This window comes from Rhincodon typus, chromosome 17 (assembly GCF_021869965.1).
Source record: "Rhincodon typus isolate 14 chromosome 17, sRhiTyp1.1, whole genome shotgun sequence".
NCBI lineage: Eukaryota > Metazoa > Chordata > Chondrichthyes > Orectolobiformes > Rhincodontidae > Rhincodon > Rhincodon typus.
The window spans coordinates 22,139,491-22,165,353 of NC_063348.1; the positions used below are offsets into that span (position 1 = coordinate 22,139,491).

Here is a 25,863-nt window from a genome sequence, read left to right on the forward strand (position 1 = left end):
ATTATTGTCTGGCAGAAAACAGAGTGGGAATAAAGGGGTCTTTCTCAGGATGGCAGCTGGTGAAAAGTGGTGTTCCATAAGGTTCAGTGCTGCGACCACAACTTTTCACTTTATACATTAATGATCTAGATGAAGGAACTGTGGGCATTCTGGCTAAGTTTGCAGACGATACAAAGATAGGTGGAGGGACAGGTAGTATTGGGGAGGTGGCAAGGCTGCAGAAGGATTTGGACAGGTTAGGAGAGTGGGCAAAGAAGTGGCAGATGGAGTACAACGTGGGAAAGTGTGAGGTCATGCAATTTGATAAGAAGAATAAAAGCATGGACTATTTCTAAATGGGGAGAAAATTCAGAAGTCTGAAGTGCAAAGAGACTTGGGAGTTCTAGTCCAGGATTCTCTCACGGTAAACTTGCGGGTCGAGTCAGTAGTCAGGAAAGGCAAAAGCAATGTTGGCATTAATTTTGAGAAGACTTGAATATAAAAGCAGGGATGTACTATTGAGGCTTTATAAGGCTCTGGTTGGGCCACAATTGGAGTATTATGTGCAGTTTTGAGCCCCAAAGCTCAGGAAGGATGTACTGGCCCTGGAGCGGGTTCAGAGGTGGTTCACGAGAATGGTCCCAGGAAAGCTTAACATATGAGGAACGTTTGAGGACTCTGGGATTATACTCATTGGAGTTTAGAAGGATGAGGGGGGATCTAATTGAAACTTTCAGAATACTGAATGGCCTGGACAAAGTGGATGTTGGGAAGATACTTCCATTGGTAGGAGAGTCTAGGACCCAAGGACACAGCCTTAGAGTAAAGGGAAGACCTTTTAGAATGGAGATAAGGAGAAACTTCTTCAGCCAGAGAGTGGTGAATCTATGGAATTCACTGCCACAGAAGGCTGTGGAGGCCAGGTCATTGAGTACATTTAAGACTGAGATAGATAGGTTCTTGATTATCAAGGGAATCAAGGGTTACGGAGAGAAAGCAGGAGAATGGGGTTGAGGAACTTATCAGCCATGATTGAATGGCCTAATTTCTGTTCCTATGTCTTATGGTCTTGGTCTTATGGTCTACACGAAAACGCTCATTATGTACAGGGAGTCTATGGATTTTTTCATGGCAATGGATGAGGGTGACAGGAGCAAAATTTTTGCGAACACCATGCACAAGGCCACTGGGAGAAGCCTTGGGTGTTTGTCTTTGTCTTCAGTAAGCTTTAATACGTGGTTGAGCTACTGATGTGTATGTTTCAGTATGATGGTCAAAGCTAGAATACTTACATCTATGCCTTAAACCTTATTTCCAAGGTAAATTAGGGCAGATTTACGTCAATGCTTTTCTAACTAATAATGATGACCCTCAGGATTGCTTTAAAGTGGCCTGTGGGCCTTTACTTACAGCTAATCTAAGTAATTAGTTTGGAGGTTGAAGGTTAAATGATCATTATACAAAAATAAGGCATTTTCATCTTAGACAATGGAACAATCTGTTCCAAGCATTGTGAAGATAAATACAACATCACAGTTATTATTTGAAGTGCATGCCTACTGAGTCTGACTTGAAAATATTTCAAGATCCAATAGAATAGCAGCATTGTTAACTGTGACATATTTTGAGCAGATTATTATAATTTGGTTTGAAGCTTGATTATGTCATGCTTCCAATTTCAAACAGTGCTGAGTAAATCTAGTGTTCAGATCCATTAAGAGATTTAGCAGGATTGAGTTGTGAAACTAAAGTGTTAAGTTGACCTTTCATCTTTTAGAACCCATCCTCCATTTACATACAAGAAATAACCCAGTTGAATATATGTGATGTTTTGCAGTTGTTCACAGGAATTTTTTTGATTTCAACTCCTTGAATGCTTGATGATTTTTTTGCTGCTTCTCCATGGTAGCTGTTACAATGCCATCGTATGAGTAACTTTGACCTGACACTACAATGAAGGACCTTGAAGCAGCCAGCACTATCCTTGATACACTTCAACTTACTGTGGGAAAGTGCAGAGTCTAAGCCAGTTGTTTCTCGGCTTCTGTTCATGTCCAAATATTTGGAACAGAATCTTTGGAACTTGTAAGCTGGTATTGAGCTGCCTGTTTGTTATATAGAATTACAAGACGTCACACCTCAGAAAGGAGGTCTTATGGCACAGGAGGTAATATTCTGGCTTTGACTATATCAGCAGTGTCATGACAATGGATCAGAACCCCAGAATACTTATGGACATTTTGAACTTTTAATTCCAAAGTGTCTTTTTCTTTTAAAATGAGGACTGCTACAGCAAAAAGATATTTATTTGCAAATTTAAACTCACAGATGGTCTAGACCATGGAAAAGCCTTTTCTGATGAAGGGTCTAGGCCCGAAACGTCAGCCTTTCTGCTCCTATGATGCTGCTTGGCCTGCTGTGTTCACCCAGCCCTGCATCTTGTTGTCTCCTTTTAAATTAAACCTAGTGATCAATCAAGAGGGCAGATGATTAAAAAAAAAGGCAGCCAGTTCATTTGTACTCACCTGAGGCAGCTGGGTGTTTTGGGGTGTCCTGTCTCGAACAGTAACAAATTGAGGAATCTTGCCAGAAAACTGGTATTAACAGTACCAGCCTGCAAATCATTCAATGACAAACCATAAGATGGGAGAGATTCCTAGTCAGCCATGTGATAGAAAGAAAATTGGACCCCATCTTATCACCAGAGTACAATATGCTTGTAAAAATACATGTTGCCAGATATGCTCAGACACCCAGTGATCTGTAAAACACCACTACAGCACAGAAACAGATCATTTGGCCCAGCCAGTCCTTGCCAGTGCTATGCTCCAATTGATCCTACTTTCCTTATCTAACCTGAATAGCAAAACTGTCCATCTCCTTCTTCATATCTTTACTTAGTTTCCCTTTAAATGGATTTGAACATTCACCTCAGCTCATCTCAAAGATAGCAAATTCCACATTCTCATCACTCTTTGGGTAGGAAGGTTCTTCTAAACTCACTATTTGATTTCTTGGTGACTATCTCATATTAATTTGGCTGTTCCCTACAATATTCTCTTTGTTATCGCTCTATCAAAACCTTTTGTAACTTTAAATACCTCCATTAGATCATCCCTGAGTTTCTCATTTCACAAGAATTGAAATGAAGCCTGCTCATCCTTTTCTAATAAGTATAGTCTTTCCTGATCAATACAGTGTGGAGCTAGAGGAACACGACAAGTTAGGCAGCATCAGAGGAGCAGGAGAGTCATCGCTGTAGACTTCCCCATCCAATTTTTGCAGATGAGCAGTAATATCTTAAAGGATTGAGCTGAATTTCATCTTTTGAAATATCCTATGCTTATTTGCATTTAATCCTTGTGTACATTTAGGTAGTTACTATATTATTCTTGCTTAAGTAACTTACAGCAGTGTTTTAGTATAAACTAAACTTTAAAACTAAAGATTTGCTGCTGGTTATTTTAAAATTGAATCCATATAAATTGAAAGGAGGCTTTACCTACACACAAATTCTTTGCTCATGGAAGAATAGCCTTTTTATATGGTTGTGACCCCCTTAACCTACCCTATTATTACATCCAAAAAAAAGCTATAATAAATTTGTCAAACACTACTTCTTTTTTGTAAAACCATGTTGACTGTTCATTCGATGATTTCATTGAATCCCTACAGTGTGGAAACAGGCCCTTCAGCCCAACAAGTCCACACCGACCCTCAGAGCATCCCACCCAGAGCCATCCCCCTGTAACCCATCGAATTGACAAATCCCTGAACACTACGGGCAATTTAGCACGGCCAATCCACCTAACCTGCACTTCTTTGGACTGTGGGAGGAAACTGGAGCACCTGGAGGAAACCCACGCAGACACAGGGAGAATGTGCAAACTCTACACAGACAGTGATCCGAGGATGGAATCAAACCCGGGTCCCTGGTGTTGTGAGGCAGCAGTGCTAACCACTGAGCCACTGTGCCGCCCTACCTAAGTTTATTATTAATATTTCATTAATAATAAATTCTAGCACCTTGTAACAACTAATGTCAGGCAAATTGATCTGTAGTTCCCTGCTTTTTTTGTCTCTCTCCTTTCTTGTTGTATCACAGTTAGGTCATGTCACTGTTAAATACACTTACATTCTGTTTAATTCAGTTCAAAACCTTTGATAGATTTGGGGAGAGAGAATAGCACCATTTAGGTAAACCATAATGTGGCAGCCAATTTAAAATAAGGGGAAGGACCCCAGCAGCAGTTAGACTCTCGAACTTTACTCTTTATCGCCCATTGTGTCACAAATCTGCTACTTTATCATGTGTTTTCACATCTTGAAGAAACATGTTGTTAAGCATCATTAAAAGATAAAGTACTGAGGCCATTTCTGAAAGGATTTTGAATTCTTTCTGAATTAAGGGGTAAAGGTTTTGTTTGAAATGATGTCTTCTAAGGTTCTAAGCTAATAATGTGGGAGGATAGCCAAAAGGAAATAGAAATTGATGTCAAATGCCTTGTCTTCCCTCTGCAATTTTGTGTGAAGGTAAATTCATCCTCTAGCTGTGGGCTAAACATGAAGATAAGAACAACCTATTACAATTAGGGTCTGGTCTTAACTATACTCTCATATTTTTATACATTAACAGGATGAGGGTGTCACTGGCTAGGCAGCATTTATTGCCCATCCCTAATTGCCTAGAGGGAGATTCAGAATAAACCACATTGCTGTGGGTCTGGAGTCACATGTAGGCCAGACCAGGTAAGGATGGTAGTTTCCTTCCCTAAAGGACATTAGTGAACCAGATGGGTTTTTCCCGACAATCGGTCAAGGGATTCATGGTCATCATTAGATTCTTAATTCCAGATATTTTATTGAATTTAAATTCCACCATCTGGAATTGGTGGGATGATGGAATCTGCCATGGCAGGATTCAAACCCGGGTCCCCAGAATGTACCTGGGTCTATGGATTAACAGTTAAGTGATAATACTACTAGGCCATCAGCTCCCCTGTGCAGTATTCCTTACACCCATTAATGGTTTGAGCATTTTAAATTTACCAGTAAGCTTGTATAGTATCCTGTGTTCAACCATATGACAACTTAACTTTATGTTTGGGGGAGCTTGTGAGGCATTTACTAATACAGTCAAAGCATGTCCAGCGGTGGGAGAAAGAGAGGAGTAGGATTGGGTTGCGTCCAGCGGATTGGAGGATGTCGTAGTGGGGTGTCCAGTCCAGGCCATTCTGGCAGCAGAGGAGTTGAGTCGAGCCCAGTGAGGTTGCTTGGATCGTGTCAGGCCAGGCAGCAGGGGGATTGTTAGAATTCTTCGAAGGATTGACAGGTGCTGTAGATAAAGGAGAGCCCATGAATGTACTGTACCTGGACTTCCAGAAAACACTCATCAAGTTTGGGAAATAAAAGACTCACAGTAAAAGATTATTGCGCAACATACCATCAAGGATTGCAGCAGTTCAAGAAGCTAGTTCCCCACCCCCAAGCTTCTAAGACAATTAAGAATGGGCAGTAAATACAGGCCTAGCCTGTGAAGCTAACATCCCTTCAACAAAAACAGAAGTTGCTGCAAAAGCTCAGCAGGTCTGGCAGCACCTGTGAAGAGAAAATCAGAGTTAACCTTTCGGGTCCGGTGACCCTTCCTCAGAACTGTTATTTGAGGAATCACAGTTGTTATTGAATGCTGTGCAATCATCAATGAACAACCTCTGAGTTTAAGTGGAGAAATCCTCTGATGTGTTTGTTCTGTGATGGTACAGGATATGCCCAGCAGTGATGTTGGAGGAGATTGGGCTGAAACATTGATGTCATAAGTACAAAACGTCTAGCACTGGACATGCTCTGACCATATTAATAAATGTGTCACATGTTCCCTCAATCATAATGTTGTCATATAGTTGAATATTGGATAGCATATAAGCTTACTGCTAAATTTAAGATGCTCACACTTCGAGTGCAGTGCCCAGCCTTTCAACCTCTGAACCTAAAGTTCTGGGTTCAAGTTTCATGTCAAGACCTGATGATCAAGGATGGTGTGTTCATTATGCAACCAGCTTTCAATGTGTAAATCCTTCCAACATACACCAGGGACAGATGGTAAGATTGGGAGACTTTCCTAGTCAGCCACATGATGGAAAGAAAATTGGAAACTCGCCCATCACTGTTCATGGCTCCAATTACAACGTGCATGTAAAAATTCATGTTGTCACAGCAACTCAGGGAGCCAGTCCGCTCAACTGGCTGGATGGCCAGTGTCATGCCAACAGCATGATGTTTGATCTGTGCTCTGACTAGGGTGGATTTGGGACTCGTCTCCTTGCTCTACTCATGGTGGATATCATACCAGTGTGGGTCAGACCTAATTTCAGACAGAGAACCAAAGATGAAGCAGAAGAGGGAGAAGAAGAGGATAACTACGTTAAGGTGTTGCTTGCTGACTGTGCACAGCACTCTAATTTTGGTACAAGTCAATCCTTTTGGAGGGTTAGTCGGGCTCGGTGTGTCATGATCTATGCAGCGGTCTGTATGGTTTTATTTTTGTTCATCATTTTCATGACTTTTTTACCTTAATTCATAAAGCAGTTAAGAGATGAGAACTTATTTCTTTCCTAAAGTACATGAGTAAACAAGATTCTGTGACAATCCTGTCTCACTAACTTTCTTTTGTTCTAGATGTTTAAAATTCATTGAATTTATATTTTCCAGCTGTTGTGAACACATCTCAGGAGCATTAGTTCAAGTGTCTGATTCACTAGACCAATAACCAATGGGAAAACCACTTCACTTCGGTGGGGTATGCCCAGTTGAATTAAATGCACCCTAACTTGTTAATTCTTCAATGTAATTTTGGACCACAGCAATGGAAATCTAGCTCCCTGAGAGCTGACATCCAATCAGATAGAGACCTAGCTGGTCCTAGTTGCACTTAGGTGAGTGAATATGGATGAGGTCACAAGAGATGGTGAGAGTGAGTAGCCAGAGGCAAGGGCAGTGGGTTGATTTTCAGTGGACATCCTCACCCACACTGTCCTGATGCCAGATTCTTCAATTGGGCACAGAGTACCTAATGATGAGGGGATCCCACCCCCGTCTACCACTAGCAAACCTAATGGGGTTTGCTGAGCAGGCTTCAGGAGGAATGGGAGAGCTGTGCAATCCCCACTTAAAGCCTGAGCCAGAACTAATTCCAGCTAGGCTCAGAGACAAATTCTATCATCTGGCTTAGTAATGAGCAAATTGGTGTCCGAGTTTCCCTCCCAACCCCTTCTTACCACTGACAAATGTGGGAGGCTTTCCCACCACCAGGAGACTGACGTATGTCCCATAGCAAAAAAAAAACAAGAATACTTGGAAATGAACTTACTAGTCATACTGGGCCTCCATTTGGAAAGCTACAAGTCCGATTAGTACGTCTCATTCACCAGTTTTGCCAGGTTTTCCTTCTGAGGGGCAGGCTCTGTCAAAATCAAATGATTGGAACACCACATTGTCATGGACTGGATTAGATTCTGCCCATTAGCTATATGCAACTCATTATTATCTTACCCCCTTATCAGGGTGGAATTTGCCTTTATGCATTAGTGCAAAACAGATGATAGTGAGTGGGCAGGCCATCATGCAGCTCTCCAGATTCTCATTTCCAATTATTTCATGATCTATCCCATTGTCTCAGTGGCCTATTGTCCATTTGCATGAATACACTGAGCTTCAAAAGATAATCTTTAAAATAAAACCCTTTCCCAACTCCTTTTTCAGAAAATAAATTCTAATGACTCTACGATGTGGCAAGAATGAACTCATTTCTCCTCGTTACTCATGTGGATCACATGTAGCTGACGATAACTAGGTTATGCAATAGATTAAGCAAATCCCCTAGTTATGGGTCATTTGAGTTGTTATGGGTCATTTGAGTTTTTCTGAACAACAGCTCAAATATTTAATCGTGTGGTTAACATGACAAAATGAACTTTTTCCTCTCCTACTTTGATTACTTTCTATTCTCAAATTTGTATTTTGGTGCTGATAAAATTCTTTTTCAATATTCTCCCCATCATTCCTGAGCTAACTCCTTCTTAGAATAGGTTTGTGTGGGCCTTTTTAATCCTTTGATCTCCTATTCAAGTGCACCTTTATGAGACTAGATAATATTTTCTGGCAGGTATCTGGCCAAGATCCCCTTCTCACCTGATGTCCATACATAACTTGCCAGCAGCTTTTTCAGTCAATGCTTATCAATCAGAATTTTTAAGAAAAGTTAGCTTTTTGTTTGTTCTTGCTGGCCCAGACTTGCAGTCATGAACCAACCCCTGTTGAGATTAAGATTCGTTACCCCCATTACAAATTGAGAAGAAAAATAACTTGATCAATACAGATTATTATCCCAGTGGTCTATGCATTAGCCATGAAACTACTGGGAATCATGAATATTTAATGTATTTTATTTCACATTATTTTTGTTAAGTACATATTCAGAGTATAATAGAGGCAGGGTTAGGATCACAGCTTGATAGTTTTCAGATAGTGAAAGATTTTAATCTACATGTCAGTAAAATATGACAAAGCATTTTTAAATTATCTTTCTTGTTGATTGTCAAATATCTGATAGAATACATCATTGCTATAATTTTGATAGCTTTGAGTCAAGCTGCTGCCACTTTTATAGAACAATGTTGGGGGCTTGTCAGACAAGGGGAGGCTGGATTGAGTTGTGACGGGAATTAAATCCTCTAAAAATAACCTTAGGTTGAAATGTCAACATCAACTCACCTATGAGTTTCACCTGAATGGATCTGAGGTCAAGTGAGGCCCCGTGTGGATGTTAAATAAGATATTAGACTATTTAACCTAGTAATGGAGTTCTGCTTCAGGTAAGGATTCTGGTCTCAGGAGAGCTAATTCCTGAGCTGTCAGCAGTACAAAAGAGTCACTGAGACACCTGCAAAGTGGGGAACGTTATTCAGTGAAACTGATAGGCTGAGGAGGCTTTAATCAGTGAAACTGAAGAGCTGCAGCAAGATGAGCTGACAGGCTGATGCTCACAGTTCTTCTCAGAGTGCGCTTTCATTGGGTGATGGGTGATTGCAAACCTCTTGAAAGTCACTTCAGCCACATTTAGCTGGATTTCCCTGTTGCTAGCTTTCACAACAGTATGGAAGCAGCTTATGCAGTGCTACCCTCCTCTGCTGCTCCTCTGATGAAGAACAAGAGGAACGGCAACACCAACAGTAAACCAGGTGGTTGCATATTGAAAGTGGCCATTTTGATAGCTATTGACAATAGTTCTCTGTTTCTCCCTGAAATTATGTGCTCTCAACCCCTGCAAGGAGAGGGTTATGAGTGTTAGAAGTGATTTATGTGGATCAGAGAAACGTACAACAGTTTGTGGGACGACTTTGAATATAAGCACAAATGGCCAATTGGACAGTGTGTGCACACAGTGCTTTAATGGAAATGTGAGGTGTCTGGAGACATAAATGAGTTGATCCATGAGATGTATAGTTCTGAAGACTGCTGTGCGGGAGAAAGCTAGACAAGTGAGGGTGTGGGGCTTGGTAATTCTAAATTCACTGATGTATGAAGAGAGGTTGGATGAGTTAGGACTATATTCACTGGAGTTTAGAAGAATGAGGGGAGAAACCTATAAAACTCTAACAGGACTAGACAGAGTAAACTCAGGAAGGATGCTCCTGATGACCAGAGGTGATGATCAGCCATGATCATATTGAATGGTGGAACAGGATCAAAGGGCTGAATGGCCTTCTCCTGCTCCTAGTTTCTCTGTTTATGCCACCTTTCCTGGTCTACTGTAACCTTGGATCCTCTATGCACTGTTTCCCCAGAAAGGATGGACCACAATTCTACTGAATACTTCCTGGGTCACTACCATCTATGCCTGTTTAAATGGAGTTTTTCTTTTTTTCTTTCTCCAGAGCTTTGGAAGAGCTCACCAAACTACCATCCCTCTGATCCAGTAGCAGGAACTCCAGGTAAAAGTGAGAGATGCAGGGAGCAGCCTTCCAAAGTCTCCTCTCCATACCTGTGGTTAGTGTAACATAAAAAAATTTACGTGCAGGTCTGAATTAGAAGCCTAGTAAATAACTGAAAGCTTGGGACTGAAGCTGCTCATTCCATTGAACTGGCAATACTTTGGAAGAAAAGAAATTTGCAACACAAACGTTCTAAAAAACAAAATGGCAAAATGGCTTCGACCTATGGACTATACTAGCTTTTACTGACATATTCAGAGATGTAGTCAGTCATATGACACTGCGTCTGAGCACTTAATACATACATAATAAAGTTGTTTGTGCTTCATTTTAGTGCCAGAATCTGAGTTGCTGTTTCTCAAATCAAAGGAAAGGAAGTGGATTTTGAAGACGTCTGTTGGTGGGTTTAAAGATCTAAGCCACTGTAGCACAGGAACTGAAATCTTAAAATGTTTTTCTAACTTCCAAAAATGCTACATTGATAACGTCCCAGGCCTTGCTGTTATAGGACTTCTGACAATGCTTGTAGTTGTTAAGTGTGTTATTCATTTAGGTTTTTACATTTTTCATGTCGTGCATTGCTGTATATGATTGCTGATGGTAGCACAGTGAACAAAACGAGGCAACTGAGACATGAACGAACAGGACAGTTAGTTGTATATCTTCCTGATCTGTGTGGTTAAAGGATTGAGAAATACACAAAATAATGATGATAAAGAAAGAAGTGTAATGTATATTGGATAGTTTCAGTTTCAATCAGGCACAGAAAAAGAAATAAAAAGAAGGAAATATTGTGTTAAGACTGATGAGAGAGACACCAAGGAAAACTGAAATGAAAATTAAAATTGCCATTTACAACTATAATCTGAAAAAATAGGATTTCACACTTGAGTCAATTTTTAGTCCCAGAGAAGTTGACTGACACTAAATCATGTTGATTAAAAGGGTATGATTTCACCATTTGAGGTGTAGTTAATGGTATAACGTTATTGGGGTTGTGAAGAAGATTGCAAACTGCCATTTTCCTGAACTAATGGCAGATAGATAAAACTCAGTTATTTGATAATAAAAGTATCGCATCCTACTTTTTGAAAGGTACGTTTTAAAAACAATAAGTAAATACCTGGATAAAGGACAATATAGGTGAAATGGTACAGTAAGCTGGGGATTTCAGTAGACTGTACTAAATTCATGTAGCAACAGAGGTTGTAGGTTATTTTGTATGATGAGGTAGTGTGGTATCTTGAGGTTGGTGCCAAGTTATCAATCAACATCTCACACAGGCATCCCATCATATCCTTGTTGGTGTGTGATCTCTGCACACAGAATTCCACAGACACAATTTTGTATCATGTCCTCCGTCTATATGCTTGACCTTCCACACATGGAACCTCAGATGTGGCCAGAATGTCCTTTCATAGTGCCTTTGTCTGTCATGTCCCCAACAAAAGCATTATGATCATTGAAGGTTGAAGGCTGAGGAAGAAGATGGCAAACACGTCTCCTGCTAACAGTTTCCGTACTTAAAGGATTCTGTAATACCTGTTCAAAGTGAAACATAACATTAGCTTCCAGCTCAATCTCAGTCATTCAGCAAGTGATTTTGAAATTCTACAGAACTCTTTCTGCGCTTTAAAACATTTGTCAAGATCAACATTAAAGAGACTCTAAAAGTTCAGTGCATCAGGCATCATTACAGAGCAATTATGCGTTACAACCTTATGACCATGCAGCCTAACGGGAAGCTACAGGACCTTTGAAACAGCTGAAGGTTTTTTAAGGCAATAAATCTCCTTAAAGTCTTAAAATGTTTGAGAATCATTAATATTTTCCCCTTTCATGCACACCCTTTATGATAACAGACTACTTAAATAACTTTATTAACTTCTTCTAACTCACCTTCATGAGTTGTCTCTGCCACTTATCCAAACTCTTGGATTAGCAAAGAAATGAACTTAAAAAGATTCACCCACATACTGTCACATCTTCAGAGGATCAAGCCAAATATTACAACTTCATTTTCATTTAAAGAGCAGCATTTTTTTTGTTCTTTGGAATCCCTGGTAAATCCCTGAATTAGAATCTCCAGTTGAAGGATGGTCTGCTTGAAGTGCATTTGAATGAGCACTTCATCATTCTTCCAATATGCAAGTCAAGTGTGCACTCTGACACTGTTGGTCCGATTGGAATATCCAGGCCTTTGATCTGCTTGCTTCTTCTGCAAATCACCTTATATCTATGCCCTCTTGTGCTTCTTGTATGAGTAGAAACAATTTCTCCCTATCTACTCTATTCAAGCTACACATAATTTTGAAAATCTCCATTAGATCTCTTCCTAGCCACCTTCTCTCCAAAGAGAACAGTCCCAACTTCTTCAATCTATTCTCATAATTGGAACTGCTTTTGCAAATCAATACTGTGCTCTCTCCAATGCGTTCACATCTTTCCTACAATGTGGCACCCACAACTGTACATTTTGGCTGAGGTCTAACAAGTACCTCTACTCTGGATGGAACACTACTTTGGATTTCTATGCTATCTTCCTCACAGTTTACAATTCTTAAAAATTTTATGTCATCTGTAAGTTTTGAAATTGCCCCCTGTCCACCAAAATGAGGGCCATTAATATATTTCGGGAAAAACAAGGGTCCTAATCCTAACCCCTGGGAATGTCACCACAAATTTTCCTCCCACCTGACAATTATCCATTGACCATTACACACTGTTTCCTATCACTCAGCCAATTTTGTATCCATGTTGCCCTTTTCTTCCATGACCTATAACTTTCCTCACAAGTCTGTTGAATGGCACCATATGAAGCAGCTTCTAGAAGTCCATAGTATATACCCACATTGAGCCTGCTTGCTACCTATTCAGAAATCTCCAACAAGTTAATTAAACATGATATCCCCTTTGGAAATCTATGCTGACTTTTCCAAACCAACCCACCTTTATCCATGTGACTACTAATTCTACCCCAACTAGCTTCCCACTACTGATCTTAAACTGACTGATTTGTAATTGCTGGGTTTATCTTGACAACTCCTCTTGAACAAGGCCGTAATGTTTAAATAAAAACCAAAAGAACTGCGGATGCTGTGAATCAGGAACAAAAGCAAAGTTGCTGGAAAAGCTCAGCAGGTCTGGCAGCATCTGTGAAGGAGAAAACAAAGTTAATGTTTCGGGTCCGGTGACCCTTCCTCAGAACTGAACTTAAACGTATAATGTTTGTTGCATGGTGACTATAGCTATTGCATAGTGGGGTAACCCTCTCCCTCAACACTTCAGGCCCTGTCATGGCATTGACAACAAAAACAAAAGTTGCTGTCATGGCATTTGTTGCTTTCAGCACAGCTACACAATTTTCACCTCCTCATTGTCCCCATTATAGGCCTATTTTTTCTCCCCTGGCTTTCAACCATTCCTTTGTCTGCATAACTTTCTTTGTCTCTGTTTGGTCTCCATCTCCACTTATCTATTTATTCCTTTTCCCCCTTACCCTGCCATCAGCATATATACCATCTTTTCCTAGCTAATTCTAACTTCCCACACTGCCTCTGCTGGGAGATTGCCTTGGTCAGTGTTATGGTACAGAATAGATGACTCCCCACTGTAGCCATGAATGTGCCTGCATTAGAACAATTACAATACAATTGATGGGGTAACAAGGTGTGGAGCTGGAGGAACACAGCAGGCCAGGCAGCATCAGAGGAGCAGGAAAGCTGACATTTCGGGTCTGGACCCTTCTTCAGAAATGGGGAAGGGGAAGGGGGATCTGAAATAAATAGAGAGCGTGGGGTGGCAGGGAAAGAAGGTGGATAGTGGAGCGGATAGGTGGGAGAGAAGATGGACATGTCAAGGAGGCGGGGATGAAGCTAGTAAAGGTGAGTGTAGGTAGGAAGTGGGGATGGGGGTTAGTCAGTAAGGAGGGAGGGGCGGATAGGTGGAGGGAAGACGGACAGGTCAAGGAGGCGGTGATGAGGGGGGTCTGTTCTTGGGATGAGGTCAGGGGTGGGGAGATTTTGAAGCTAGTAAAGTCTACATTGAGACCATTGGGTTGTAGGCTTCCAAGGCGGAATATGAGGTGCTGTTCCTCCAGTTTCCGGGTGGCATTGTTGTGACACTGGAGGAGGCCTATTGATTCCTGGCTAATTAGACCCCAGCTCTTTACAGCTCCTTAAAACATAATACCCCTATCACTGTGACTTCGAGCCATTAACCTTTCTTGACTAAAGATTATCTATCAGCTTCTTTTTATTTTTGGAAAGAAAATAAGCCCCAGGTTTAGAAATTTTTTATACTGCATATTATTCTTGAAAAATATTATTAATGGTATTGCTTAGGTGGTAAGATGTTCCACTGTCCTGCAGATTTGGTACATGATGTTGCCAAACTGCCTAGGCCATGTTGGGAGGATGGATCCTGGTGTTGCATGAGTCATGCTTTCCCTTGCTGGCATTGTCTTGCTGGAGAGTGATGTTTCTAATGTTCTGTTAATAATTTTTTCTCCACTGTAAGTCAAATTTGGATTTTTAAAAAATTTTCTCATCAACTATCCATGCCGTTAGAGTGTAACTTCAGTAACAATGTTTGTTGGCTCCTGCTTTTCATGATTGGAACATGATTGGTACAATTTGTCCTAATAACAGAGTAGGTAGGAATTTAGTATATTTCGTGAAGAGCTGACCTTCTTTCTTGTGCTTCAGTGAGTTGTCTCATTTCCCTCTGGTCACTTTGTATTTTGCTTGAAAGGCGTGGATTAGAGTGACAATAAATCCCCAGCCCTCCTTCCTCTCACCTCCTTGACCTGACACAACCTGACCATCTTCTTTTCCATCTATCTGCCCCACCGTTCCCACCAGCCAATCTCCACTACACCTGATCTGCATCCACCTATCACCACTCCACCTACCTTCCCCCAGCCCCACCCATCCTCCCCTTATTTATTTCAGAGCTCCCTTCCCCCTCCCCAGTTCTGAAGAAGGGTCCCGAAACAAAACGTCGACTTTCCTGTTCCTCTGATGCTGCCTGATCTGCTGTGTTCCTCTAGCTCCACACTGTGTTGACTCTGACTCCAGTATCTGCAGTTCTTACTATCTCCAAAGGAAAGTTTGGGTCTTCCATTGTTTTTTGACATTTCTCAAAGGTTCCTTTGACCATCTAGACATGGCTTTACATAAACCTGTGCCCCTCAGGGTAATGTGTTGATGAGGAGATGATGTTCAGAGAATTCCTTAAATTCCAAGTTTGTGACCCGGGTGTCATTGCCATATATTAATCTTCCCAGAATTCCTTGCTGACCAAACAGATCTCATACTGCTGAGATGATTGTTGTGGCTCTAAAGTTTTTCATCATTGGAGTAAAGTGGAATTTCAAGTAGTAGTTGGTTGTTATGAGACACCATTCTTGATTGTTAGTAGACCAACTCCCACAGTTTGCCATGTTCCAGGTGGCACTTCTATGGTTACCATCTCCTCTAACTACTGTTTGTTTTTGTACTCCTGCTATACACTGCATATAGACGCCATGTCTTCAATGTGTATGCCTATTCATGCACAGCTGAACTGGCTCTGAGTTTACACTTCCTGACTCCTATGTTGCCTTCATGTACCTCCTGGAGAGGTGCTTCTTGTTTTGGGTATGATTATTCCAGATCCAGTTCGCACAACACTGTTGACCTCTGGCAGTCCAGTATTGCCGTATTGTTGACTATGTTTATTGTATGCTAGGCCTTCCCTGGATCACTTTCTGTGGGAACCTCTATAGCTGGTCCCATTTCTATTTTGACTAAGTTTTGAAGATGTTACATTTACTAGCTGATAGATATTTATACCTGGATCTTCTATTCTGTCTTTCTTCTATGACGCCAACTAAAATTGTAGCACCATTTCTCCAAGTTTCCAAGGAGTCAAACCATAACACTGAAGCCTCAAGAGTAAACTTTGTAGTCCTGTTGGTGCGGTCTGAATTCTACACCCTGGTAAACGCCATGAGTGCTTTGCAGGATATTTGTACCTGGTATGGCAATGCTTATGTTATATTTTGTTACACAAGGGCTGGACATGGGTAACTGGCATTGATGAATCTAACAGAACAGTTGTTACCACTCACTGGGCTGAATCTTACCTTTTGTTTGCTATGTCCAAATTGTGTATTTTTTTACAGTGGGATTTTTTTGTCCTACCTTACCAAACATGTCTCATTCATTGCTACCATGGCCCATGGTCTCTCTCATGTCAGATTCATAGAATCCCTACAGTGTGGAAACAAGCCCTTCAGCCCAACAAGTCTATACTGAACCTCAGAGCATCCCCACCCAGACCCATCCCCCTAATCTCCACCTCCCTGAACACTACAGGTAATTTACCATGGCCAATCCACCTAACCTGCACATCTTTGGACTGTGGGAGGAAACTGGAGCACCCAGAGGAAACCCACGCAGACACAGGGAGAATGTGCAGACTCCACACAGACAGTCGCCCGAGGCTGGAATTGAACCCGGGTCCCTGGCACTGTGAGGCAGCAGTGCCAACCACCGTGCTGCCCCACTTTTCTGCCTTTCCCAGAACAACTCAATACTCTGCAAAAGTCATTGTAACATTGGCAACCTTTGTGCCAGCACCATTTTTAAAAGCTCATGCTCTGTCATTCTATTACATGCAATACCTTTTCTTACTTGCTCTTGCTACCGTGCCCCTATCGTACAAATCTTCCACACCATTAACTTTGTATGCATATGTTCTACCATTTCAGTGCCACTTCACTCTGAATGCCTTAGCACTAACCAAAGTACCACTCTGCATTCCACTGCAACTCTCATGTTAACCTCACTGTCACTCTTAATCATTGCACACCACTTCTAACCATTGGCTATGACACCTCCTCTCTCTTACAGATTCAGCTAACCTGTATGCACAAAGGCCTGGCTGTCCGAGAAGTGTCTTCCTGGGCCTCTGAGGACATGACTACCAAGTTGTCAGAATGGGGAATGGGGTGAGGTCCTTATAGCTTCCCTGAAATGCAGCCACTACCTCACCCCATTCCCCAATTCCTCATTACTCCCCTACCCACCCCTGAGAAGCCACTTTTTGGGCTTAAACTCCATTCAGACTCTGACAGTTGACCTCCTTGAGGCCATTTCCCAACCTCAGTTGTTATTTGTGGATGGGCAGCCCTTCCAACACCCATCTTGCCTCTAAGGAAAATGGCTCTGCGACAGGATGGAGTCTGACACAGAACTATAATTGCAAAGCAAAATGCAACAACTGTGGAAAGTGTGAATCAAAAAAAACCTGTTGAAAACGAGTTGCTCTGATAGGTAGCCACTGAGTGCATGACGGTCAAGCCGGTGTTCTGGATATGAAAGCAATATGATTTCGTAATTTTCCGGAAGCCTGTTCATGCTGACAAGCCTGTAAATGAATGAGAAACTCGCTGAGGGAAAGGATCCGGCAGGAGGACAGTTTGTAATTGTTTTAATAGGTTGTTATGCAGCTTCAAGGCGGGGCGTGCTGGGGGTGGAGTGAACGGATGATTTTTATCCGTGTCGACATAAACAGGAGCTGTGCGGATCTTTTAGCTGCTACTATGAAGTTGGGAGCGGAATTGTGGCTGTTGCTGTGGGCAGCATTTGCTGTCTGCAATGGGCTTCTGCGGTAAGAAAGGGGGTTGAAAGGAGAGGGGATGACTGAGGCAGCGTGGGTTGGGATGAAGGATTGTTTTGCTGGGTCACCGGCCCCAGTCCTGCCTTCAAGCAGCTCTGCTGCTGTATTTTCTGGGAGCCGCTTCTCGCTCTTACAGATAACAACAAGCGGCGCTGGTCTGCTGAAGGTCAGCGCTGTTCTGGGAAGGGCTTTCCATGTCGCATTTGTAGCTGGTGGCAGTTTATTTTTAAAATGGTGTTTGCAGCGGTTGTTAGCTTTTCTCCTTGTACATTCGAGTTGTTTCCACGTTTATTTTTAACGTGAAGTAGTATAACCGGTTCCCTGTTTAAGGTGTGCATAAGCCCTTTGTAAAACTATGAGGAGCCTTCATTTCAAACTCTCTTTAGTGCCCACGGAAACTAAACCGATCAGACTTTTCCCCCGATTTTCAATAGTTGAATCCAGCAGCTCCCTTTTTAGATTAATCGGTGCTGTTAGAAACAGTGGGGGCACTGTGGGTTTTTTAAAGGTTATTTTTACTCCCTTCGCGTTGTACAGCAGCGAGCCAGCGCCCAGTCCTCTGAACTGGGAGGTTTGAGGTAGCTTTTTAGTTTTAATGTTGTTTTACCTTCAGATTACTGTGATGTTAAATGATGAAGCATGTTATTTCCTAAACCGGATCACCTTGCCTGTGATGGAATTAAATTCTAAGTGTGTGACTTGTGATGGCAGCACAGCAAGTGGGTGCTGTTAGAAAGAGGCATTGGGATGGTGGGGGAAACTTGTGACATTGTCACGGATTTGCACTGCACTGAGAATAAATTGAGTGGTGGAATTAGAGTACTGTAAAGACCTGTGCTTCCCAGACCTTATCCCCCACTTATGACCCTTATCGACGTTTGGTAGATGTCATGAATCCCTAATGGAAAGCTGTGGGGCTGGAGTAGAGGCCTGTTAGTCATTATTATAAATCGGTCGCAGTTTAGCACCGCAACGTTTCAATTTGTGATTCTCCCCGGCATCCTGACTCCCGCTTTGCGAAGCACTGCGCGAAGTTCTCCAAATCTGCATCAGATAATAATATGGGTATGAACTTAAGAAAATGAATTAGTCCTTGCCCAATGCATATGAGTCAGTCTGGTATACCAGTGGAATAGCAGCATTTTGTATTAATGTATAATAATGTTATTTTTTTAATCTAAGCCTGAAGACAGTCCTTGACCACTCTGTAGGGAACCCAAACTAATAGTGAGGCATCAAACCTCATGATAAAGGTACTGTTCTACTTTGAGGGGTGAAATCTTCTGCTTTTGGAGATGGTTGATAGGTATTGAATTAGGGGGGAATGATGTGATGTACCCAAGCCCTGTAGTTTCTGTGCCTCCACCAGGATTGAGTTTTTAGGTAGGAAAGCCCAATGTTGGTATTTTCATCTTCATTGTTTAAGTGGAATGATATGCAAGTGACTTTCATCCCAACACATGAAATTTTCAGGAAGGTGTAAATGAAATGGTTGAAGATGGTGTTGGCCGTGACAGTTCTGGAACCTTTCTGTGAAGCCTTGAACCATCCCTGGTTGCTCTACTGCCGCCCCCCAATCCCCTGGCCTGAGTGCACTATCATCCTCACCTAAGGATGCTAGCTGCACTTCTATATCCCCAATAGGTAATCATTCTTCTTACTGCAATGTCACATTGTTTCCTGTAAAGCACAGTAGATAACGACAATCCCAGAGGATGCCCTGTGGAGCATGTCGTAAAGTCAACTCAACTGGTCATGGTATTGAAAATTTGAATTTTCAATAATCCACTGGTCTGCTCTCTAATTTCCCTGGTAATGCTATGTTCTAACGCTCCTTTATTTAGAGCTTTGGAGACAGCACAATGGTGTCATGAACCATGCCCTGAGGGGATAGACCTTTTCTCCCCAGATCCAACCCTGCACTCTGGTAAAGGTTTCCAAATAACTGTGGCCCCTGGGAGTTCCTCCAAATGTATGTGTCATGACTTCCTTAGAAATAGCACACATCTGTTATTCTTTACTGGTGTTGTCTGAGTGAAATTCCTTTCAATTCGCAAATGCAGCTGCTGTTCCTAGGGAACCCTAATAGCCACCTGTACAGTTGATGACACACTGTACCTAAACAAACCATCTGATAGCTCTGAAGCCAACTGTTCTACTGGCCTGCTATCAGCATCTGCTGAGTATCTGATTCATCAGGTAGGCCTTTTTTAAACAAGGTGTTGGTCTCCTCCTTTACATGCCTGTGCATCGTAGCCTTGAGTTTGCAGTGCATTTCTCCTATTGAACCCTGAAGTTTGCTGCTGATGTAGAAATTTAATGTTGCCACTACATTTGAGAGCAACTGGCATGGGTCTCTGTCCAAAGCCATGATGGTTCAAGGTCTTATTGTAGGAATCTGTACAAGCCTGTGACTGCCTTCCTAGAAAGCTTTTTAAACTGTCTCTGACATGTGACTCTGAGGCATCTGGAGCTGGTTGATGCGTGATCAAAATCACATTTGTGTTACAGCACAGGAGGCGGCCAATGTGCCTGCCCTGGCTTGTTAAATGAGCATTATTACCGAATGACAATCTCTTGCTTTCTTTCTCTTCCCCACCGCCCCCAATACCCTTGCGCAATATATAATTCAGATAATGTTCAATGCCTTTTTGAATGCCTCAAAAGAAACTGTCTCCACCACACTTCCAAGCAGTGTATTCCATGGCCTAACAATTCTGGAAAAAGTCATGCCTTCACTCTTTTATAGAGATAGCAAGAACTGTAGATACTGGAGTCAGAGAAAACAAAGTGTGGAGCTGGGAGAAACACAGCAGGCCGGGCAGCATCAGAGGAACAGGAAAGCTAATGTTTCCTGTTCCTCTGCTGCCTGGCCTGCCGCGTTTCTCCAGCTCCACTCTTCGTTATCTTTGGCTTCACTCTTGCTGCTTTTGCTCATTATTTTAAATCTGTATTCTGTTCTTGTTCCTCTTGAATGGGAACAATTTCTTCATGTCTACTCTATCCAGCTGACTTATGATTTTGCAAAATCATATCAGAGCTGTTTATCCTCCTCCTCCTCTAAGGGGAATGACCCAATCTCTTAAATCTATTTTCATAACTTAAGTTCCTCATTTCCTGCTGTGTTCACATGTTCTTCTCCTTGGTCCTCCTGACCTCCTTCCCTCAATTCCCACTTCACCCACCCTTCGACTGGTGCCAGCTGATAGTCATGTGATTTAAATCTTCTCCGCTGTCCTCCATGGATGGTAAGGTATTGCTTGTGTGGATGTGCTGCAGATCCATAAAGTGAACTAAAAGCAGGCAAAGGTTTAAATTTATCTGTTGATAGCCTTCATACCTTGAAGACCTGTGGCTACGTACAAATGTACAAGTTATGAACAAGAGTGAGCCACTCAGCGCCTCAGGCCTACTCTGCTATTTAATAAGATTATGTGTGATCTGATTACTCCGGCTTCCTGCCTACCTAAACCTTTTTCACCTCATTGCTCATCAAGAATCTTTTCATCTCTGCCATTAAAATATTCAAGGACTCTGCTTCCATGATCTGTTTGACAGTATTCCAAAAAGCCGTCTCCACCCTGAGAAGAGTTCTTCTCCTCTTTGTCTTTGTCTTTAAAGTGGGTGCCCCCCTTCTTTGGAAGTAAAGACCCTTGGTTTTTTCATAAGAGGAAAGATCTTTTTCCATTCCACCCTGTTGCGATCCTTCAGGATCGTGTGTTTTACTTTTCTAAACTCTAATGAGTGTAAGCCTAGTCTATCCAACCTTTCCTCAAAAAAAACTTATTTCAAGTATTTTCCTAGTAAATCTGAACTGCTTCCAACACACTTACATCCTTTTTAAATAAGGAAATCATTACTGTACACTATTCCAGATATGATCTCACCAATGCCCTGTAGAACTGAAGCATAACATTGCTACTTTTTGTATTCCATTTCCCTCAATAAATGGTAACATTCTATTAACGTTACTAATTACTTGCTGTGCCCACGTGCTAATATTTTGTGATTCATACACCATGACACCTGGATCACTCTTTCCATTTTAAGTTGCTTCTTTAGTTCTTCCTGCCAAATTCTTCCACTTTGGGGCAGCATGCTGGTGCAGTGGTTAGCACTGCTGTCTCACAGGAGGGACCTGAGTTCTATTCCAGCCTTGAGTGACTGTCTGTCTGTGCATGTCATTCTCCCCGTGTCTCCATGGGCTTTCTCCCACAGTCCAAAGATGGACAGGTTACGTGGATTGACCATGCTAAAGTGCCCCACGGTGTCCATGGATGTGCAGGCTAGGTGGATGGGTTATGGGGATAGGGTTGGGGCCTGGGCCTGGGTCTGGGTGGGATAGATACTCTGAAGTGTCAGTGTGGACCTGATGGGCTGAATGGCCTGCTTCCATGCTGTAAGGATTCTATGATTTTATGAAAATGGGCAATTATGTAACTTCCCACATTATATTCCTTTTACCAGATTTTTGCCTGTTTATTATGGGTGGCTTGATGGCACAGTGTTTAGCACTGCTGCCTTAGTGTCAGGGACCTGGGTTTGATTACATCCACTTGTGACTGTGCAAACTCCACACACAGACATTCTCCCTGTGTCTGTGTGGGTTTCCTCCAGGTGGTCCAGTTTCCTCCCGCAATCCAAAGATGTGTGTGTTAGGTGGATTGCCATGCTAAAACTTGCTTCTTAATGTCCAGGGGTGTGCTATTTGGGTGAGTTAACAATGGTTAAAAACACCATGTTGGGGGGGATGGAGGCATGGGGTCAGTCTGGGTGGGATGTTCTTCAGAAGGTTCGTGCACACTCGATGGGCCATACGGCCTCTTTCTGCACTACAGGGATTCTGATTCATGTAACCTATATTTTTTTTTTGTAGCCTTCTAGTACCTTGTTCACAATTTTCCTTTGTCTTTCTCATCAGCAAAATTTAACAGTCATATCTTCAATTACTACTTTTTTTTTTCAGTTGTGACACCAGTACTGATACCTGTGGTATACCACTTGTTATATCTCGTCACCAGAAAATTTCTTGCTATGTTTTCATTTCCTATCAGCTAGCCACATAAACTTCTATCATTGCCGATATGTTTCCACTACACCCAAGAGCTTTTATTTCCTGTAACAACCTTGCTGGCAGTTTCAAATAGTTTTTGGTCATCTAATTACTGGCTTTCCCTTTAATCCACAGTACTTGTTGCTTTTATTCCCCTGACTTTCTCTTGCTGCTGTGCGCATCACCACAGTACATCCTCCCTAACTCCCCACCTACACTTTACTGGCTCCGTCCCCGCCTCTTTGACCTGTCTGTGTCCTCTCCACCTATCTTCTCCTCTATCCATCTTCTATCCACCTCCCCCTCTATCCCTATTTATTTCAGAACCCCCTTCCCCTCCCCCATTTCTGAAGAAGGGTCTAGGCTCCTCTGATGCTGCTTGGTCTGCTGTGTTCATCCAGCTCTACACCTTGTTATCTCAGATTCTCCAGCATCTGCAGTTCCTACTATCTCGGATGAGTCAATGTATCTTTTTGGTGATTGTATTGTGCATGGCCCCTCCCAGGGGCTGTGTATCTTAAGGAGTGTGTTGCTTGTTTTGAGTTTTAATTTGGCCAACCAATGGGCATGTTTAAACCTCCCGCGGACCATACCCAGAACTCCTCTCCAGACACACTCTCTCCCCTGCCTCCTGTGAAGAGAGATTGCTAGTTGCACCTGATCTCCAGCAAGCTAACAGCTTCTTATCAATGTTCATAGATAGTTAATACTTCAGCTCTGCAGCTGAAGCCCATCCAACTGCATCCACCCTTCCTTTTTGTCATCTCTTTCTTCCCATCCCTCTTGATCCTCCCAATGTTATCCTGTTCCAGCTTCCTACTCTCTCCTGGAACATCCAGAAATCCTCCTCCTACTACTTTTTGTTTTCCCTCCAACCTGCTTTTGCATCACGTATAGAGAGGGTAGTTAAGAAGACATTTAGCATGTTTGCCTTTGTTGCTCAGTCCCTTGAGTGTGGGCGTTGGGACATTATGTCAAGTTTACAGGATGTTGCTGAAGCCTCTTCTGGAATACTGTGACCAGTTCTGGTCGCCCTGCTACAGAAAGGATATTAAATTGGAGAGGGCTTAGAAGAGATCTACCAGCATGTTGCCAGGACTGGAGGGTTTGAGTTATAAGGATAGGCTGGGAATTTTTTTCACTGGAGCACAAAAGGCTGAGGGGTGATCTTTATAGAGGTTTAAAAAGATCATGAGGGGTATAGAAAATGTGAATGGCAGGTGTCTTTTCTAGGGTGGGGAATTTCAAGACTGAGGGCATATTTCTAAGGTGAGAGGACAAAGGGTTTTCTTCAGAAAAAGACATTTTTGGGGGGGGTACTTTTTTTTTTAGTGGTTCGTGCGTGGAATGAACTTCCAGTGGAAGTGGTGGATGTGGGTACAATTACACCATTTAAAAGACATTTGGATAAGTATATGAATATGTAAGGTTTGGAGGGATATGGGCCAAGCGCAGTCAGTTGGGACTGTTTTAGTTTGACATTACGGATGGAATGGAATGGTTGGTGTATGTCTCTCTTTCTCCTGCTTTAAATGCCAGTCCCTGCCCTGACTATTGCCCTGCCATGTCTTGTGCAGCTGTCTTTCTTGGACCCACAGGATGAAATCATTGCAAAATGGAATGCACCCTGTAGACCAGCTCCTGATTCACATCCGATACTCTGCTGTGCTACTGCTTGACCATCTGAGAACCAGCCCTGCCGTTTTCCAACAAGTGGCTCTGTGAGGATGGTTTCATGGCTAAAGGTGAAATTTAGAAGGGAAGAACAGCTGCATTCTCTTTTTTTTTTTAAAAAAAAGAATTATTGATTTTCAAAATGGGCAATCTTGTTGTGCTCAGTGGCCAAGAGTGATCATATATTTTATTTCCAGGTGCTCGTCAACTCCCAACACAGTATAGCCATTCCAGCTAAAGCTAACACAAATTGCTGGTGATGAACTATCTATTCCACTAAGTCCTGGATAAAAGAGAACCTCACAATCTATTATGTTAAAATGGGTGCTAATACTTTTACACTTACCTCTTTGCTTTGTAATGGAAACCCTGGGGAGCTAAAGCTACATTTTCAGCTCAACAATCTTTCCAGTAGACCGCTGAGTTAGTCATAGAGCTGTACAGATGGAAACAGAAACTTCGGTCTAACTTCTCCATGCTGACCAGCTATCCTAAATAAATCTAGTCCTATATGGCCCATGTCCCTCTAAACCCTTCCTATTCATATACCCATCTAGATATCTTCTAAATGTTGTGATTGTATGAGCCTCCATGACCTCCTCTGGCAGCTCATTCCATACATGTTACCACCCTCTGCGTGGAAAAACTTACCCCTTTTAGGTCTCTTTTAAATCTTTCCCCTCCCACCTGCCCTCTAGCTCTGGACTCCCCACCCTGGGGAAAAGACCTTGTCTATTCACTCTGTCCATGTCCCTCTTGATTTTATAAACCTCGAAGATCACCCCTCAGGCTCCCATGCTCCTGAGAAAATAGATCCAGCCTTTCCCTGTAGCTCAAACTCTCCAACCCTGGCAACATCCTAGTAAATCTTTTCCGAACCCTTTTCAAGTTTCACAATATTTTTCTGGTAGCAGGGAGACCAGAATTGTATGCAGTATTCTGTAAGTGGCCTAATCAATGTCCTGGACAGCTGCAACATGACCTCCCAACCCATATACTCAATGAACTGACAAATAAAGGCAAGCATACCAAATGGTGCCTTCGCTATCCTGTCTACTTGCAACTCATCCTTCAAGGAAAAATGAACCTGCACTCCAAGATCTCTTTGTTCAGCAACACTCCCCAGGCCCTTACCATTAAGTGTGTTAGTCCTGTCCTGATTTGCCTTTCCAAAATGCAGCACCTCACATTTTTCTAAGTTAAACTCCATCTGCCACTCCTTAGCCCATCCGATCGAGGTCCTGTTGTACTTTGAGGCAACCTTTATTGCTATCCACTATGCCAACAATTTTGGTGTCATCTGCAAACTTACTGACTATACCTATCAGAGATAGTAGGAACTGCAGATGCTGGAGGATCCGAGACAACAAGGTGCAGGGCTGGATGAACACAGCAGGCCAAGCAGCATCATAGGAGCAGAGAGGCTGACGTTTCGGGCCTAGACCCTTCATCAGAAAAGGGTCTAGACCCAAAACGTCAGCCTCTCTGCTCCTATGATGCTGC

At 42.3% G+C, this 25,863-nt stretch overlaps 1 protein-coding gene across 1 annotated transcript in view; it reads left to right on the plus strand.

Moving 5' to 3' along the window:
* The first annotated feature begins 17,484 nt into the window (after window positions 1–17,484).
* The window catches only part of ctsd (cathepsin D), a 30,587-nt gene continuing 22,208 nt past the window's right edge, over window positions 17,485–25,863 (plus strand). The window contains exon 1 of the mRNA XM_020512699.2: window positions 17,485–17,624. Coding sequence (XP_020368288.2) covers window positions 17,500–17,624 — 125 coding nt within the window. The 5' untranslated portion in view covers window positions 17,485–17,499. The remainder of the gene's footprint in view (window positions 17,625–25,863) is intronic.